The 17,041-nt window shown below is 61.7% G+C and overlaps 2 protein-coding genes across 2 annotated transcripts; both read left to right on the top strand.

The window, feature by feature from the left end:
* Positions 1-34: 34 nt before the first annotated feature.
* LOC142085278 (1-phosphatidylinositol phosphodiesterase-like) lies at positions 35-1,702 on the top strand. The gene is given in 2 exon segments (XM_075157065.1): positions 35-969; positions 972-1,702. Coding segments are annotated over 2 exon segments (1,023 nt in total). The 5' UTR covers positions 35-92; the 3' UTR covers positions 1,118-1,702.
* Positions 1,703-5,962: 4,260 nt separating this feature from the next.
* Positions 5,963-16,977, top strand: LOC142085071 (P-selectin-like). The gene is given in 19 exon segments (XM_075156588.1): positions 5,963-6,073; positions 6,075-6,143; positions 7,105-7,195; positions 9,467-9,856; positions 9,954-10,061; positions 10,174-10,356; positions 12,650-12,835; positions 12,970-13,155; positions 13,290-13,475; positions 13,609-13,794; positions 13,928-14,113; positions 14,250-14,435; positions 14,572-14,757; positions 14,886-15,071; positions 15,257-15,442; positions 15,590-15,712; positions 16,099-16,129; positions 16,318-16,373; positions 16,601-16,977. Coding segments are annotated over 18 exon segments (2,820 nt in total). The 5' UTR covers positions 5,963-5,977; the 3' UTR covers position 16,373; positions 16,601-16,977.
* The last annotated feature ends 64 nt before the right edge of the window (positions 16,978-17,041 follow it).

A 17,041-nucleotide genomic window follows, 5' to 3' on the forward strand; every position in this document is an offset into this window, starting at 1 on the left:
TGCGGTGCTCGCACTGCTCATGGTCTGCTCCTCCTCCACGGCAGGGCTCGGTGGGGCCGGCCAGGCGCCAGGGCGCCCGCTCTCCTGGCAGCATGGAGGCGCGGTGCCGGCACAGCGCGGCGTTCGACTGCATGCCCCAGCCAGCAGTCTGCTGCCCTGACTGGATGGCGGGGCTCCCCGATGCCCTGCCCCTCTCCCGCCTCTCCATCCCTGGCACCCACGACTCCCTCAGCCTGTTCGGCGGCCGGCGCCTGCGGTGCCAGAGCTGGGGCCTGGAGGCCCAGCTGGCGGCGGGCGTCCGCTTCCTGGATGTGCGCTGCAAGCTGGCGCGGGGCGAGCTCCACATCTACCACCTCTGCACTTTCCAGCGGGCCTGCCTGCGGGGGGTCCTGCGCCGCACCCTGCGCTTCCTCCGCGCCCACCCCGGCGAGGCCGTGCTCATGCGCATCAAGGAGGAGCTGCCCATCTTCCCCCGGCCCGGCTTCGCCGCCCGGCTGCACCGCTGCTTGCTGGAGGAGGGACAGGGCCGCGTGTGGTGCCGGGAGGAGGTCCCAACGCTGGGCCAGGCGCGGGGGAAGATCGTGGTGCTGGAGGCGCTGGCGCGGGAGGTGCTGGGCATTCCCTACGAGCAGCTGAGCATCAGCGACGCCTGGAACGTGCTCTCGCTGGAGCGCAAGTGGGCCCGGGCACGGCGGCACTTGGAGAGGGCGGCCAGCGGGGACCCCACCACCATGCACCTCACCTTCTGCTCCGGGAACGGGCTCTTCACCTGCCCCGAGGAGGTGGCCCGCTTTGTGAACCCCCGCTGCTACCAGCACCTGCGGCGCCGGGGGGGGCAGCCAGTGCGCTGGGGGGTGGTCATCATGGACTTCCCGGGAGCAGGGCTCCTCCGGCTCATCGTGGAGAGCAACGCCCCGCGGGCCAGTGGACACATCACAGCGGCCCCCGGCACCCCCGCAGTACTCTCGCAGCAGTGCCGCAGCAGAGGGGACAGGCGCCGCAGCCGGCACAGCTCCGCTCGCTGCCCGCGCCGGTGTCCATCGGGACGGACGCTGCTCCCAACCCCACGCCTCTGCCGAAGGATATCAGCGCCCGTAGAGTGAAAGCGGGTTTCTAGCTCTTGCTGGGCACCAGGAAGCCTTCATGTGACAATGATGTGACAGCGCCGGAGGTGGCAGGGGAGGGTCAGTGGCTGCAGTCGGAGCCAGGCAGCCCGGGGAGCTGCCCCCTGCACGCTGCTCTCCCCTGAGGAGCCAGGTACGGTCCCGGCGTGGGGCTGGACCAGCCAAGTCCCCAGTGGAGCAGCAGGGATGAGGTGGAGGCAGAAGGTCGTGCCTCGCCTCCTCTCGGGCCAGTGAGTACCCGAAATGCCTCTCAGCAAAACAGTCCTTTTCCTTTCAAGGGTAAATAAAAATAAAAAGAAGCTAGGAAAGCACTCACTGCGTTGCCTTGCCATTTCCTAGCAGAAACCACTTCTTGCTTTTGCTGCTCGGCTGTGAAAGAGCCTGTACCCCTCCGCCCATTGCTGAAGCACAGTCACATTGGTGTTTGTAGCCATCTTGCTCTTAAAGCAGAGCTGCGAGAGGCCAGAGGAGGAATTAATTTCAAAGGTGACAGCAAATTGTTAGGAACCTCCTTCCCCTCGTTATTTTAGCTTTTGTTTTTTTCTTGCAGGGGCTTGCCCCAAAAGTCAGGACTGTTAGAGGAGGGCAGCTTCAGCAGGCGCCGCCGACCCCGTGCATGGAGAGCTGGATGGCCACAGCAGCGGCGTTTCAGACGGGGCTACCCCGACCCTGTGGTTGCAGACCCGGGGGACGCTGCACAGGGCAAAGCTCGGCGGTTTGCAACAGCGCAGGCAGCGTGGACGGGGCAGTTTGTAGATCCACAAAAGCAAAGTGGTCGAGACGCAAAAAAGACCTTAAAACGCATGTTGTGCCAGTGCCTGCCCCACCTGCAGAAAATAAATCAGCAATTTAAATAGACTGGCAAGTCGCAGGACAAAGTATCTCCTTGGAGCAGAAAGATAACTGAGATCCCAGGGGAGAAAGCATCAAACTGCCGGCTGCACTGAAGTGGGGAGGTGAGAAAGAGAAGAGGAAAGCTCAGCCCCGGCCTGGCAAAAGGTGAAGAACGTCCTCAAGGATGCTTCTGTCTCAGGGGAAAACGCAGCTGGGCTCAGTGCCTGCCGGAGGGGATGCCGCAGGATTTCCTGGCAGGAGGAGAGGACGTTGTTTGCTCCACGGGGACTGGCCCTAGCTGGAGACACGGCTCCCAGTGCTAAGCATGTTCATCCGCTGGCCCCGGGCAGGCTGCAGCAGCTCTGCCCAGGGAGCAGGGGAGGACTGAGCCCGTTGTGCAAAGAGCCAGACGGGAGGGGAGCAGGGAATAGCGCGCAGGGGGTGACGGAGGTGACAGCTGGGGGAATCCATCTCTGGCCTTGCTTTGTAAGACAGGAGAAGACTGATATCTCTGCACTAAACCAGACACATGACAAAAGCACTGGTGATGTCTGGGGCGCTGGTGGCCTGCTCCATCGGCTGCCAACGCCTCCACTGCCTGGGGCTGTTGCCCCGGGGCCCAGCCAGCCTGACGGCTCTAGGTATTGCTCTTGCAGTGGGAAGATGGGTGGCACAGAGGGATGGCCAGGCAGGTCGGTGGCCAGCCCTCCAGGGACGCACAGTGCCATGGGGAGCCGGGCAGGGCGCAGGCAGAGCAGTCGCAATTCCCCGGAGTGGCTCTGCGGGCTGGGTGGCTTTGCTCTCGCTTAGGGCAAGGGCTGCCTGCACGGCTGCGGAGCTGCCCCTGGATGCGGCACATCCCCAGAGCTGCACCCCAGCACCCCGTACCCACCCTGTGCCCCAGCTCGCTGGCAGGGCAGAGCACTGCCTGGGATTCCCCGGGTAGGCAGAGCCGCTTGTTTACTCCCTACCACACAAGCAGTGAGTTAACTTCGGCGTTATCTACGCCCCCGGCATCCTGTTTGGTGAACCCTTATCTGTGCCACGCACGTGTTGCTGCTGCCAGGTGCCAGGGAGCCGGCAGGTAGCGCGGGCAGGGGTACCTGGCTGGCAGCGGTGCCCAGCGAAAAGGCTCTCCATCACTGGCGAGGCAGAAAGCTGTCCTGCAGCTGAGATCAAAGAAACAACTCTGAGAGGAGCCCTGTGGGGTGGGTGGGAGTGATTTGCCCAGAACTGCCCCTGCACCCCGCAGCCAGGGCTGCCCGAGTGCCGTGGGATCCCTGCGGGTGGGGGGGCGCAGGGTGCCACGGCCCGTGATCTGTCTTGGAAGCATCCCCGTCCTTCTGGCCCTGGCTAATGCTTGCAACCATCCCACCCCCTCTAAGCCAGGGTGCACTCGGGTAATGCCAAACACTTTCAAATTGTGAGAAAGACTTTATCGAGTGCTGCTTTCCTCCAGGGCCGTCAAAGGAGGGCCCGGCTGCCCAGGCTGCAGGCCAGGCATCACGCTGGGAGACGTGCCCAAAGGCACCCTGCAGCTCAGGGACACCCTTTGGGACAAACAGCCCCTGGGGACCTGCGGTGGGGGGGAGCTGTCCAGTACCCGCGCTCAGGAGGTGCGTCCAAAGCCCCCGCTCACCGGGGCATTGCAGGATCTGGGGAGAGCCACCCCGGTCCCCAGGGTGGCGTAGGGGGGACGGCGGGAGCGGGGCTGCGCCCCAGTGGGTGTGGGTCCTCACCAGCACCACGCCATGCTTCTGCAGGGGTGCTGCCGGGTGCCTCCTCGCTCAAGTGGGCTGCTGAGCCCTCCCCAGCAGCAGGGGTGAGGGGGGCTCCCCAGGAAGGTGCCCACTGTATCACCAGTGGCAGCCGAGCCAGGCGGGCTGTGTCAGGGTGACTCGGTTCCTCTGCGGTTTGCCAGGGGACATTGCACAAGGAGGGGAACAGGCTGTGCTGCCGTGGGGCGGGAGCCTCTGCCGAAAACAACACAAGTGTGCCTCTGCACGGGGGGGTGCGGCGTGATGGTGATGGGGGTGCCCCTTGCACCTCCTGCCCCCAGGGTCTCACTCCGCCAGGTCCTGAGCACTCCCTGGGGCCACAGTGCGGGGCACAGCCTGGTCTTGGCCCTGGGGCGATGGTAACTCTCTGCAGAGGCTAAGCCCTGGGGCATCTGCCCACCTCCGCCAGTGCCCATCTCCCCACGCATTATGTACAGCCCCTGGCACCGTGCGTCCCATCCACAGCTGGGCACTCCCAGAGCCGTTGGGATACTCGTGCAGGCATCGCACCCTGCCCTGCGCACGACACCCTGCCCGTGGCACGGCCGAGCAGTGAGAGGGAGCAGTGCATCAGCCTGGGCGGGCAGCGACGGCTGCAGCGGCCGAGCCGCTTCCCCCCGGTGAGCCCTGCGGTCGCAGCCTGCGGGGGGGTTGCCCAACCCCGCCGGCTGCACAGCACCCTCGGCAGTGGTTTGGAGGTGGGAGTGGGGCACCCGTGCCCCTCCCCCACAGATACAGCCTGCGACAGGGCTCTCGGGAGAGAGCATCGCCTCTGCCTGTGGCTCAGGACCAGGGCACGGCAAAGGAAGCACATTTCCATTCCAGATCCCTGCAGGGCCCAGAGGGACGGTGAGGGGGTGATATGGGAAAGTGCCTTTGTACCTGCTCCCTTGAGCCCCTGCTGAGCGAAGCTCTGGCTCCCAGCCTGCGCTGTGCCCTCGGAGGGGTGGCCGGGGGGACGGGATGCACCATCCTGCTGCCTGGGAAATCCCTGCGCTGCTCAGCCCACACGGCAGGGACAAGCCCTTCCTTGGTAAACCGGGCAGCAGGAACCCAGCGGGGAGCGTGTGCCCTGCAGCATCCTGAATCCTTCCCAGGGAGCCAGCCTTGGAAACCACCAGAGATGTGAAAGGGCTTCTGGCGATTAGCCAGCTCCCAGCAGAGCTGCAGAGCTGATTCGGGTCTTCTCTCCCTCCCACCACATGTACCTTTTCCCACTCTATCTGCAAAGCAACCCTCGGTACCGGTCCTGCCATGCAGGACCCCCTCTCTGAGCCCAGGTACCCACGGGCAGGGGATACCTGCCCCCGCAAACTCGGCTTTGAACTTGGCCACATTCTGCCCTTTGCAGCGGCAGCCTCTGGGTCTCAGCCACCTTGCTTCTGTTTTTAAAACAATACCAGAAACTATTTTTAGTTACAAAAATAAAGGTGGAAATATTTTTTTTCTAGGGCTCTGCCCTACTGTGTCTGGTTTCAGCAGAAGTGAAACTGGCAGGGGCACAGCCTGCTCCCCCCCAGGGCCGTGCACCCACGAGCACCCCTCTGACTCCCAGCGGGTCTCCCACCGGTGGGAGAGGCAGCTCCCACCCTGCCCGGGTGACCCTCAGCATTTGGAGGTGCTCTCCTGCCCCAGCAGCTGCCCCTCAGCCTCTCTGCCCACCCAGCTGCTTCTTCCCTTGCCGTAATTGCACACCCTCTGCACATGAGCTGCTAGAAAGCGAGAACTCCCGAATTACTGGACATACAGGCTCATCTCAGCAATTCCATAAAAATAGACAATTGCAGTAAATCACTTTGCAAGGAAGATATCCAGAGACAGGAACTGAGTTTCATTTACATTGGCCAAGTACAAAGTCATTGTAGTGGGTTACGGCTTTTGGGATGGGTTCCTCCTTTTGTCTAGCATGAGTCCCACTGGAGCAGCATCAGTTTCTCTGGAACTGGAAAATGCATGTGACCTGCATGGCTCTCGCTTTGGCTTTAGCTGGAAGTGAGCAGAGTAATTCCCGCAGAAAACCCTGCCAAGAAGCAGAACGGAGTAAGGAAAGATTTATGATGATTCAAGAATGATCCAAGGGGAGGTAGACACAATGAGGCATGTTCCTGAAGCATTGGTGGAAGTTCATAAAGGATATTAACAACTCAGGGGAAGTTCCTCTGTTGGCATGTTCTTTCTCATAAAGACTTAAAGGCAAAGACAGGAAAATACATTATGTAAGTAACTGTTTATAAATGGTATATGAAGATTCACAGCCAGAGCAAAAAGCCTACGAGCGAGGAGAGCATCCAGCGCAGGAGCCGGGAGGCTGCGAGCCACGCTCCTGCTCAGCCCATGTGGGAGCTCATCCCACCTCATCCCTCCTCTGTCCTCCGACCACCAGCGTGGGCACTGCGACATGGACACGGTGGGTCGGAGAGGTCTCGGTGCCCTGGGCACCATGGGCTGGGGCTGGACCCCTCCTGGGGGACCCTTCTCGATCTCCTGGGGGGCTCGGGCAAGCATAGCTCGTTGTGGGTCATCTCCCGGTGGCAGCGTGGGGATGCACCCAGCTCCCGAGCCACGGGGCAGGTGCCGAGCTACGTCCAGCCAGGGCCGCGGCCAGGGCTGACCGCGCTGTTCCCCTCCGGCCCCGGGCTGGGAGCGGGGTCTCTGGGGGTGGGAGAGCCCGCGGCGGGGGAGGCGGGGGCGCGGGGCAGGATGCGGGCTGGCAGCGGGGCTGGGGCGGGAGGGGAAGAGGCCAAGGGCAGGGAGCGATGCTCTGCGCGCTCGGAGGAAGTGTGAGCACCGCTGCCTGCCAAGGGCCAGACGCTCCTGGAGCTGCCGGCGGCTGGGCAAGGTGCGTCTCCGGCGCTGACATGGTAGGTGCCCCTCCTTGGCGATGAGTCGGGGTCTGCCTGGAAAAGGGGGTGAGGGAGGACAGGGCTGCGGGCAGGCGCTGCCAGGAACCGGTGCTGCTGCCGGGCACCTGAGGGACGGACCCAGGGAGACCCTGCCCCGGGCAGCGAGGCCATGCCAGGCGCACAGGGCACTGCCACTGCGGGGGCAGATGCCAGCCCTGGGTGGGCGGGGACGGGTGAGGGGCACAGGGCATGCCCTGGACTTAGGGGCTCCCCAGGAGCGAACTGCACTGCTGGCACGGCCTCCCCCACTGCCCAGCTGTGCTGCGGGCACAGCCCCCCCAGGTGCCTTGCTGGAGGGACCCTTTCTGCACCTGGCCGGCAGCACCGCGCGTGCTTGCGTGCGAGCTGGCACAAGCAACCTGCCCTTGTGGCTACCAGGACCGCCTGGCAGCGATGCGGGTGCACAGCGGGGTGCGTGAGCACCCATGGGACATGCACGCTCACGCTTCCCTCCCTGGCATGCAGGGCACTGCTGCGGGACTGCGGTCGGCTGGGAGGACGTGGGCTCTGAGCTCTCGTGGCATCTGCTACCTGGGCATCGTTGCCATCGCATGGGGTAAGCTGCCCGCCGCCCGCTCGGTAAGCCCAGCGTGACCCTGCTGCTGAGGAGCCTGCAGGTCCGGGAAACTGGAGAAAGGCAGCAATGTTATTTTGGGGGCTCATCAGTCACACCCCACACGGCTGCCAGCCCCAGGGCTGGATCCTTCTGGGCTGGGAGGGGGCTGTGTCTGCCCGGGCCAGCTTCCTCCAGCCAGACCCGTCGCAGGACCGTGCTCCCCCGGGGAGGGCCAGGCCATGTGTGGGGTCCCCACAGGGTGTCTCGTTCCCCAAATGCAGCATGGCAGCCGGTGCATTGTACCACAAACTGGAGAAAGGCAGCAGAAGCTCTACCCCCTGCCTATGCCCATGCCCATGCTGCGGAGCCGGGCACAGATATAGCCACAGGACCCAGAGGTGCGAGGGTTGGGAGCACAGCTGGGGCAGCACCACGCAGAGTTAAAGCTGCTAGTTGACATTAGGAGAAGAAATCAGAGTAGAAACTAATTTGGTTTTGCTGCCTGTAGGATATTTCCTACACATGTTGGCATTGCAGGGAGCAAAACCTGCCAGTGCCTGCTCTGTCCCTAAGAGATCCTCCATGACCTGAGTTATTTTCCAAACGACCTTTCATGATTGAGCTAAGGAACAGAGGCAAATGCAGAAGTGTCAGGAGGAGGCTGAGATTTAGCTCTGAGGGGAAAACAAAAATGCAAAGGCACCCCGAGCGCGGCGAGTGCTGAGCACCGCCCTGCGGGGGGGCGTCGGGGGCTGCCAGGGGAGCCGAGGGGTCGAAACGCAGGCAAACAGCACCCACCTGGGGGTCCAGCTCCAGGTGGGGCAGGGAGAGGTAACATAAGGCTGAGGGGAAGGAGTGGGGATGAGCTGTGCTACAGAGGGGGTGTTACTGGTGGAGCTGGAGGAAAGAGGCAGGAGAGCGTGTGGAGGATGGGCACATAGCGGGTGGGCTCCCTTGGTCCTTCTTGGTTTGGGGATGGGGTGTGCAAGGGTAGTGGGGCGGCTGCCCCGAGCTGTGCTGGGGGGGTAGTGAGGGCCAGGAGGCGGGTGGTGGGAGCTGAGGATGGGGCAGGCTCCAGGAGGTGCCCTGAGCTTCTGTCCTGCAGCCCCAAACTCCCAAGGGGTGAAGAGGAGGGCTGTTGTTGAAGGCCACATTTTCCTCAGCTTCAGCTTTGTTGAACAAAGTGAATAGTTTGCTCTTTCACAAGGAAAACCAGACAAATTGTGGGAATTTTGCTTAGAAATTATTGACCAAACTAGAGCCCTAATTAGACTTCGGAAGCCCCAGATTCGCATCTAATCTGCGATGCCCAGACTTTTGCCTGCGTGACCACAGTATGATACGCTCTCCTGAGACACAGGCTGGTTGTTTGGAACACAGTTTGATCCCCATCTTACTTTCTGGACAGATGGAGATATGATCCCCGTATCGCTTTCTGCAGTGAGATATCTCTGCAGGAGGTACCTGCTTCTGGGGAGGAAGCTTTTTTTTGTGGCTAAAACCGTTTGATTGCATCAAGTTGTGGTAATGCTGTAAATAAGAGCAGGGTTTTAGCAAAGCCCTTCATTTCTGGGTGTGGGTTCCAGTTAATCTCTGGCTTTGCCCTGCCTGGTGGGCATGACCAGGATGTGAACTTGACTTTTGCAAGACGTTGTTTTGCAATACTGAATTTTACACGACTCTTCAGACCATCTCTGGCTCAGATGAGCAGCTTGGGATCCAAATGCTTTGGGGGATGAGGGCATGCTCGTTGCTCTGCCTTGCTCCAAGCTGACTCTCATTGTAGAAGTGTAAAGCAAGAAGACTGAAGTGGTACACTTCTGCGCTCGAGGAAGGAACCGTGTTTAAGGAACCATCTCAATGTTGGGTTTTCCCCTTTGAGAAACCTTTGTGAGCAGGGGAGCGGGGCTGTGGAGCTGGGCTTTCACCCCTTGTGCTAGAGGAGGGGTTGGCATCACCGGTTGGGGCTCTTTGGCCACCTGCGCTCTGCCCGCATCCCATGCTGCCCTCTGTCTCAGCCTTCACCCTGTCTCCCCCATCTTCCTCATCCCTGTGCCATCCCCCTCAGGATGCAGCTCCTTCTGCCAAGCCTGATCCACCCAGGTCCCACACCCACACTTGTCCCTTTGTCCCATCCCCTCGCCCAGCTGGTTGCTGGCACCTCTTGGCCCTGATGCCAGCCCTAGCTCACCCTCATGTCCCAAGGGACCCCATCCCCGACTTGGTTCCCGTCCTTTCTGGGTCAACCCCAGACCTCATCCTCTCTCGCAGGCATGGTGACGTGGGTGGAGGTGGGTGCCTGGACGTACAACTACAGTGATCGAGGGGACTACACGTGGGAGCAGGCCAGGAACTACTGCCAGACCTTCTTCACTGACCTGGTGGCGATCCAGAACAAGCAGGAGATCGAGTACCTCAACAACAGCCTGCCCTTCCACGGGCGCTACTACTGGATCGGCATCCGCAAACTGGGCGGCACCTGGACCTGGGTGGGCACCAGGAAGGCGTTGACCAAGGAGGCGGAGAACTGGGCAGCCGGGGAGCCCAACAACCGCCGCTCCAACCAGGACTGCGTGGAGATCTACATCAAGCGGCAGCGGGAGTCGGGCAAGTGGAACGACGAGCCCTGCAACCGGAGGAAAAAGGCGCTGTGCTACCAGGGTGAGCGGGGGGGCTGCGGCACGGACCCAGATCGGGTGGGCTGGGGATCTCGGCAGGGTGGCCGGTGGCTCCTGATGACCATCCTCTGTGTGCGCAGCCTCCTGCCAGCCCTTCCCGTGCAGCCAGCGCGGCGAGTGTGTGGAGACCATCAGGAGCTACCGCTGCGAGTGCTACCCCGGCTTCCACGGCCCTGAGTGCGAGGACGGTGAGCCATCCATCCCCATCCCTCCCTTCCCGCTGGAGAACCTGAGCCCTGGTGGCAAAGCGGGCAAGTTCGTTATGTTCCTAACGGGCTGGTGGCTCTGTGTCTCTCCCAGTTGTGCAGTGCGCCGAGCTCGAGCCCAGGGGAGCGCGCATGAACTGCAGCCATCCCTTCGGAGACTTCAGCTACAACTCCACCTGTGCGTTTGAGTGCCAGGAGGGGTTCGAGCGGCGAGGGGCAGGCACGCTGCGGTGCCTGCCTTCCCAGCAGTGGTCAGCAGAGACCCCCACCTGCACAGGTAGGGACTGCCAGGGGCTGGGGATCTCAGGGATGTGGCACTGATGCTTTGGGGGGGCCAGCCCTGCGTGCCCAACACTGCTCAGGCAAGCAATGGGCTGGACTTGCCATAGCCCTGCCCTTTGGGGAAGCAGCTCCTGGTGCTGCATGCAGGGAGCGGTTCCCTGATGAGGCTGCGATGGGCAGAGCGGCTGTGAGCTCTGTATAAGCCCCCTGGTCTCCCCAGCTGTCCCCATGCTCTTGCTCCCTGTCCTGAATCACACCCAGGCGCCAGCACCCTGCGTGCACCATGCGCGGGGCGGGACGGTGTCTTGGCACCTCCATCACCCTGGTGGCACCGTCTGCTCCTCCTTAAGCCCACCCTGATCCACCCTGGGAGGGTGCTCGGCATCTCGGGGGTCCTCAGAGAAGAGTGAAGGGGGGCTGCCGTCCCGCAGCTGGGGGAAGGGTGTATCCTGGCAGGGCTGCGCCGCCGTGAGTGGGGTGAGGACCGGTGAGATGAGGTTAGATATAAGCTGGGAGGGACAGAGCGGGGCAGGAAGCCGCAAAGGAGAGAAAGCTGTGGTACGTTACGCTGCAGGGGCAGGGAAAGTCTTCCCGTCGGCGGCTTGAGGGTTTGCAGCCAGGCGCTGGGCACCCCAGAGAGGTGCTGGGCTTTTTTGGGCGTGTGTGAGAACACTGCTCCACCTTCCCTGTGCTGCTGCGTGGTGGATCTGCAGCCTTGCACAAGGATGGGACGAGTCGAAGACTGGAGCAGACACGGGACACAACTGTACACACGGGGACCCTCTGTATCAGGAGACCCAGCAGGAGGGGTCAGGGGGTGGGCAGGGTCTCTGTATATATATATATATTTTTAAAAAAAAAAAAGCCTGCCTTGAAGTTAGTGCTGGGTGGGCCTGTGTTTCAACCCGGGGCTTGTTTTAGGCGGCGGAGACCAGCAAAACTTTCTGCAGTTAGGGGGAACGGGCACGGAGACGTGATGTGACTGTCCCGTGCCAGCGTCCCCAGCAGTGGCAGGGTCAGGAGCTGGCTCCCAATTTTGTGGAAGTCCCCCCAGGCAAGCTGGGCTGAGCCTGCCCGCTCCAGGCTTTTCAAGTTTCCAAAGGCTTGCTTTCCCCGCTCATTGTTTTTTCCTGCTGGCTCTACGTACGATTGATTTTTCTTTTTCGCAAAGAATCAGATGAGTCAGTCGGTCGCCCTTGCTGATAACGAAGCCGCGTTAGCAAGCATTGCCAGTTGGGTTTACTCCAAAAACGAGCAGAGGCTCCTGCTGCGGCGAGGCTGACGGTGCTGCGGGCACCGCGAGGGGCGAGGCTGCCTGCCCTGCCCTCACGCGCCTGCCCTCTCTCTGCCTGCAGCCGTCGCGTGCCCCCAGCTGGTTGCCCCCGAAAGGGGCCGGGTCGATTGCTCCCACCCGCACGGCACGTTCGCCTTCAACTCCACGTGTGCCTTCTCCTGCCAGGAGGGGTTTGAGCCGACGGGAGCGCGGAGGCTGCGGTGCACGGCCGGCGGGGTCTGGACGGGGCCCCCCCCGCGCTGCGAAGGTAGAGCCCGGGCTGCCTGCTGGGGGGTGCCTCAGCGCTGGGTTTTGGGGCCCCGATAGACAGCTCCGGGGATTCTGTGGGAAACCAGGCTTGCCTGGAAAAGAGCTATGAAAGGAAAAGTCTACCAAGGAAAGTGTTTGGTGTCAGTTTGAAAGCAGAAGGTGCAGGGAATGGGGTCTGTCTCTGGCTGCCAGTGGTGTTAGATGTCCTCCTGGCACTAACCTGCGGTGGTCCTGCAGGCAGCGGAGCCGCTCACCCCAGCAAATGTTGGGTGCTGTCCCGGCACGCAGCAAAGCACACCCTGGGCACAGCCTGGAGAGGCTGGCACACAACCCCTATAGCTATTTCAGTCAGCCCCTCCTGGTCCCCCACAGCCTCACAGCCATCTGGGTGTCCTTCGCCCTGCCGCTGTGACAAGGATGGAGGCAGGTCTCTGCTCCCCTCCGGGGAGGGAGGCAAGTAGGACTGCAGCAGCCACGGTCCTTCATCCCGGGGCTGAAACCCAAGGTAGTGCAGGGGATAAAGAGGGCTCTGGCAGAGCCCCCCTGAGGAAATCACTTGTATGGCAGAAAAATCATTGTACCAACTACATTACTACTGTTTTTGAAGAGGTGAGACTTGTCTGGGTGAGAAAGGTAAATCAAAGACATATCACCATAGATTTGGGCTTATTTGACTGGGATTCAGCCCTAATCCCTAGATGAAACCTCATCTATCCTGCCTCTGAGACCTGCTCTCCCATTGCAGCCATCGCCTGCCCGGTGCTCAGTGCTCCAGACCGGGGAAAGCTGAACTGCTCCCACCTCCACGGGGACTTCGCCTTCGGCTCCACATGTGCTTTCTCCTGCCAGACGGGGTTTGCACTGATGGGGTCGGAGAGCCGCGAATGCACGGCCACAGGGACATGGACGGGGGATGCCCCACGCTGTGAAGGTAGAGCTGCTGCTAGAGCTCAGGGTGCCATTGGCCTTGGGGTGACACTAGGAGGTTCCCCAGTCTCTGAGCCCCAGCAGTTTAGCCTCCCAGTCCCCCGGCTCCTGCTTGAAGTGTGCCTCTTCGCTCTGCAGCCATCGCCTGCCCGGTGCTCAGTGCTCCAGACCGGGGAAAGCTGAACTGCTCCCACCTCCACGGGGACTTCGTCATCGGCTCCACATGTGCTTTCTCCTGCCAGATGGGGTTTGCACTGATGGGGTCGGAGAGCCGCGAGTGCACGGCCACAGGGACATGGACGGGGGATGCCCCACGCTGTGAAGGTAGAGCTGCTGCTAGAGCTCAGGGTGCCATTGGCCTTGGGGTGACACTAGGAGGTTCCCCAGTCTCTGAGCCCCAGCAGTTTAGCCTCCCAGTCCCCCGGCTCCTGCTTGAAGTGTGCCTCTTCGCCCTGCAGCCATCGCCTGCCCGGTGCTCAGTGCTCCAGACCGAGGAGACCTGAACTGCTCCCATCTCCACGGGGACTTCGCCTTCGGCTCCACATGTGCCTTCTCCTGCCAGACGGGGTTTGCACTGATGGGGTCGGAGAGCCGCGAGTGCACGGCCACAGGGACATGGACGGGGGATGCCCCACGCTGTGAAGGTAGAGCTGCTGCTACAGCTCAGGGTGCTGTTGGCCTTGGGGTGACACTAAGATTTTTCCCAGCCTCTTGGACCCAACAGCTTAGCCTTTTAGTCCCCAGGGTCCTGTTTGAAGTGTATCTCTAACCCTGCAGCCATCGCCTGCCCGGTGCTCAGTGCTCCAGACCGAGGAGACCTGAATTGCTCCCACCTCCACGGGGACTTTGCCTTTGGCTCCACATGTGCCTTCTCCTGCCAGACGGGGTTTGCACTGATGGGGTCGGAGAGCCGCGAATGCACGGCCACGGGGACGTGGACGGGGGATGGCCCACGCTGTGAAGGTAGAGCTGCTGCTACAGCTCAGGGTGTCACTGATATTGGGGAACATCCTAGTGTCTCCCCAGCCTCTAGGTCCCACCAGTTTAGCCTCACAGTTCCCAGGCTCCTGCTTGGAGTGTGTCTCTACCTCTGCAGCCATCACCTGCCCAGTGCTCAGCGCTCCAGATCGAGGAGAGCTGAACTGCTCCCACCTCCACGGGGACTTCACCTTCGGCTCCACATGTGCCTTCTCCTGCCAGACGGGGTTTGTGCTGACAGGACTGGGGAGCCATGAGTGCACGGCCATGGGGACCTGGACTGGGGATGCCCCACAATGCAAAGGTAGAGTTGCTGCTTGATGTGTCACAGGCCTTGGGGTGACCATGGGATGTTCTCTGGTGTCTTGGCCCTCTCATTCCAACAGTTTAGCCTTGTAGTCCACAGGCTTGTACTTGAAATGTGCCCATTTATCCTGCAGCCATTGCCTGCCCGGTGCTCAGTGCTCCAGACTGGGGAGAGCTGAACTGCTCCCATCTCCACGGGGACTTCACCTTTGGCTCCACATGTGCCTTCTCCTGCCAGATGGGGTTTGCACTGATGGGGCTGGAGAGCCGTGAGTGCACGGCCATGGGGACGTGGACTGGGGGTGCCCCACAATGTGAAGGTACAGTTGCTGCTCAAGGTGTCACAGGCCTTGGGATGACCCTGGGATGTTCTTGGGTGTCTTGGTCCTCTCATCCTAACGGTTTAGCCTCATAGTCCCCAGGCTCCTTCTTGAAGTGTGCTTCTTTACCCTGCAGCCATCACTTGCCCAGTGCTCAGTGCTCCAGACCGAGGAGAGCTGAACTGCTCCCACCTCCACGGGGACTTCACCTTCGGCTCCACATGTGCCTTCTCCTGCCAGACGGGGTTTGCACTGATGGGGTCGGAGAGCCGCAAGTGCACGGCCACAGGGACATGGACTGGGGATGCCCCACGCTGTGAAGGTAGAGCTGCTGCTAGAGCTCAGGGTGCCATTGGCCTTGGGGTGACACTAGGAGGTTCCCCAGTCTCTTGGTCCCAACAGTGTAGTCTCCCAGGCTCCTTTTTGAAGCGTGCCTCTTTACCCTCGCAGCCATCAAATGCTCGGCACTGGCCACCCCCAAGATGGGCGAGGTTGCCTGCTCCCACCTCCATGGAGACTTTGCCTTCGGCTCCACATGTGCCTTCTCCTGCCAGACGGGGTTTGTGCTGATGGGGCCAGAGAGCCGCGAGTGCACGGCCACGGGGACCTGGACTGGGGACAACCCACAATGCAAAGGTAGATCTCGTGATCACACGCGTGTCTGGAAGTGCTCTGTTGTAGCAGACTGTTTTCCCCAGCATCCCCTTCCCCTTAGCATCCCCCGTCCATGGCAGCTCATCCCCTGGCTCCCCAGCCCACACGTCCCCATCCCACCACCGTCGCTCCTGTCTGTTGATGCTACCGCTGTGCTTTATCTCCAGCCATCAGCTGCCCGGTGCTGGACTCCCCCAGCAGAGGCCAGCTGAGCTGCTCTCACGTGCACGGGAACTTCACATACAACTCCACGTGCACCTTCTCCTGCGAGGAGGGGTTTGTTCGGATGGGAGCAGAGGTGCTCCAGTGTGCAGCCACGGGGAACTGGACCAGGCATCCCCCTGTCTGTGCAGGTATGGTGAGCTCCTCTAGCACTGGGGGGGGGGGGGTCCAGCTTCCTGCAGCACATCTCAAACGTGGTGGGGGGCACCCCAGCAGCTTGGGTGCTGTGAACTCCTTCTGACAACTTTCTAACATGTGGGTCTGCGGATCTGTTTCAGAGGACGGTGCCCCCTTCTTAAACCAAGTCCTGGCTTACACCAGCGGCACGGCTCTGGCAATAGCCGGCGTCGTGCTCTCGGGGACACTCATTGCCCTCCTTGCCAAGCGGCTCAGTGACAGAGGTACAGAAACGCCCCCCGCAGCCCACCATCGCTTTGGCCGGTGGTTACAGAGCCCCGGGGGAGGGTGGGATGATCAGAAGAGTTTAACAGTGTGACTGCCTCAATCCATGTGTCTTATTTGCTGCGAGTTGCTTGGGTCCGTGGCAGTTTGTCCAGCTGAAAGTGCCAGCAGCCAGGTTTGGAGGGCAGAGCCAGAAAAACACCTTCATTGCGAAGGAGAAGAAGGCAAATGCTTCAGCCGCCCCTCCCCGCTCCATCCCATGCTTGTCAAACTCGGTTCAATTTCAGACACTGCTGCTGCGGCTTCTCACATCCTTCATTAAACAGATCTGGTTCTTTCTTTTCTATCTGCTCTGTCCCTGTGGACATTTCAACACCATTATCAGAGGAGAAGAAGAAGCTCCTGAACCCCACCAGGTGAGAGCCGTGCTCTGCCCTGTGCCCGTCACAGCCCTGCGGTCACCCCACGTCACCCAGGTCTGCCTGTACAAGGCTGCTTTTATACGCAGTGGGAGCACCTTTGGGGCTGACGGGGCTGTGCTAACCCATGCCCTTCACACTCCTGCCCTCTCCCCCAAGGTGACACCCTTGTGTCTGTTTTCCAGTGACCTAGGATCACCGGGCATCTTCACCAACGCAGCGTACGACGCCAACCTGTAAGGTGAGCACCGGCGAGACGCTCGCAGCACCCTGCGCTCTCGCAGCGTGCTGGAAATGTTCCCCCCTGCTTCTGCTGGGAGTCACGCGTGGAAAGTTCACCTGGGCAGCTATCCTCCCGGCTGGGGTGCTCCCAGGTGGGGACACCCCTTGGGAGGGGAAGGGGGGACCCGCTGCTTTCTGTGCAGCACCGAAGGGGGTAACACCAGCTCCACACTCCTCTGCCTCCAGCCTGGCCGTGACCAAAGCCCACCGCGTCCCCCAGCGCCGCAGACCCAGCAGGAGCTGCTGCCGGGGCCCAGAGGGACCTCACGCCTCTGCCTGCAGTCCGGACCAATGCTGCCGGGTGGAGACAGCACCCACGCTGCGTGTAGACTCCGCCCCAGGGAGTGGAGCTGCCTTCCTGCACCACCCACGCATGAAGACCTCTGAAGACCAGCCTAGGGCCGTGGGCCGCCTCCACCGCCTGCTGTCAGCCCCTTCCCCCCCACGGAGCTGCCTCCCTCCCCTTGGATGTTCCCCCGCGGTTCTCCCCACTCGTGCTTCTGGCGACGGGCTTGTCTCAGCGGGGCCTGAATAAACGCCTGTGTCTAACGAGCCGCCTCTGTGTGCCTGGGTGCGGGTGGGGACGGCCCCCGGCTCAGACCCTGGGCTCTGGAAGCGAAGCCCCAG

This window comes from Calonectris borealis, chromosome 8, assembly GCF_964195595.1.
Source record: "Calonectris borealis chromosome 8, bCalBor7.hap1.2, whole genome shotgun sequence".
Taxonomy (NCBI): Eukaryota; Metazoa; Chordata; class Aves; order Procellariiformes; family Procellariidae; genus Calonectris; species Calonectris borealis.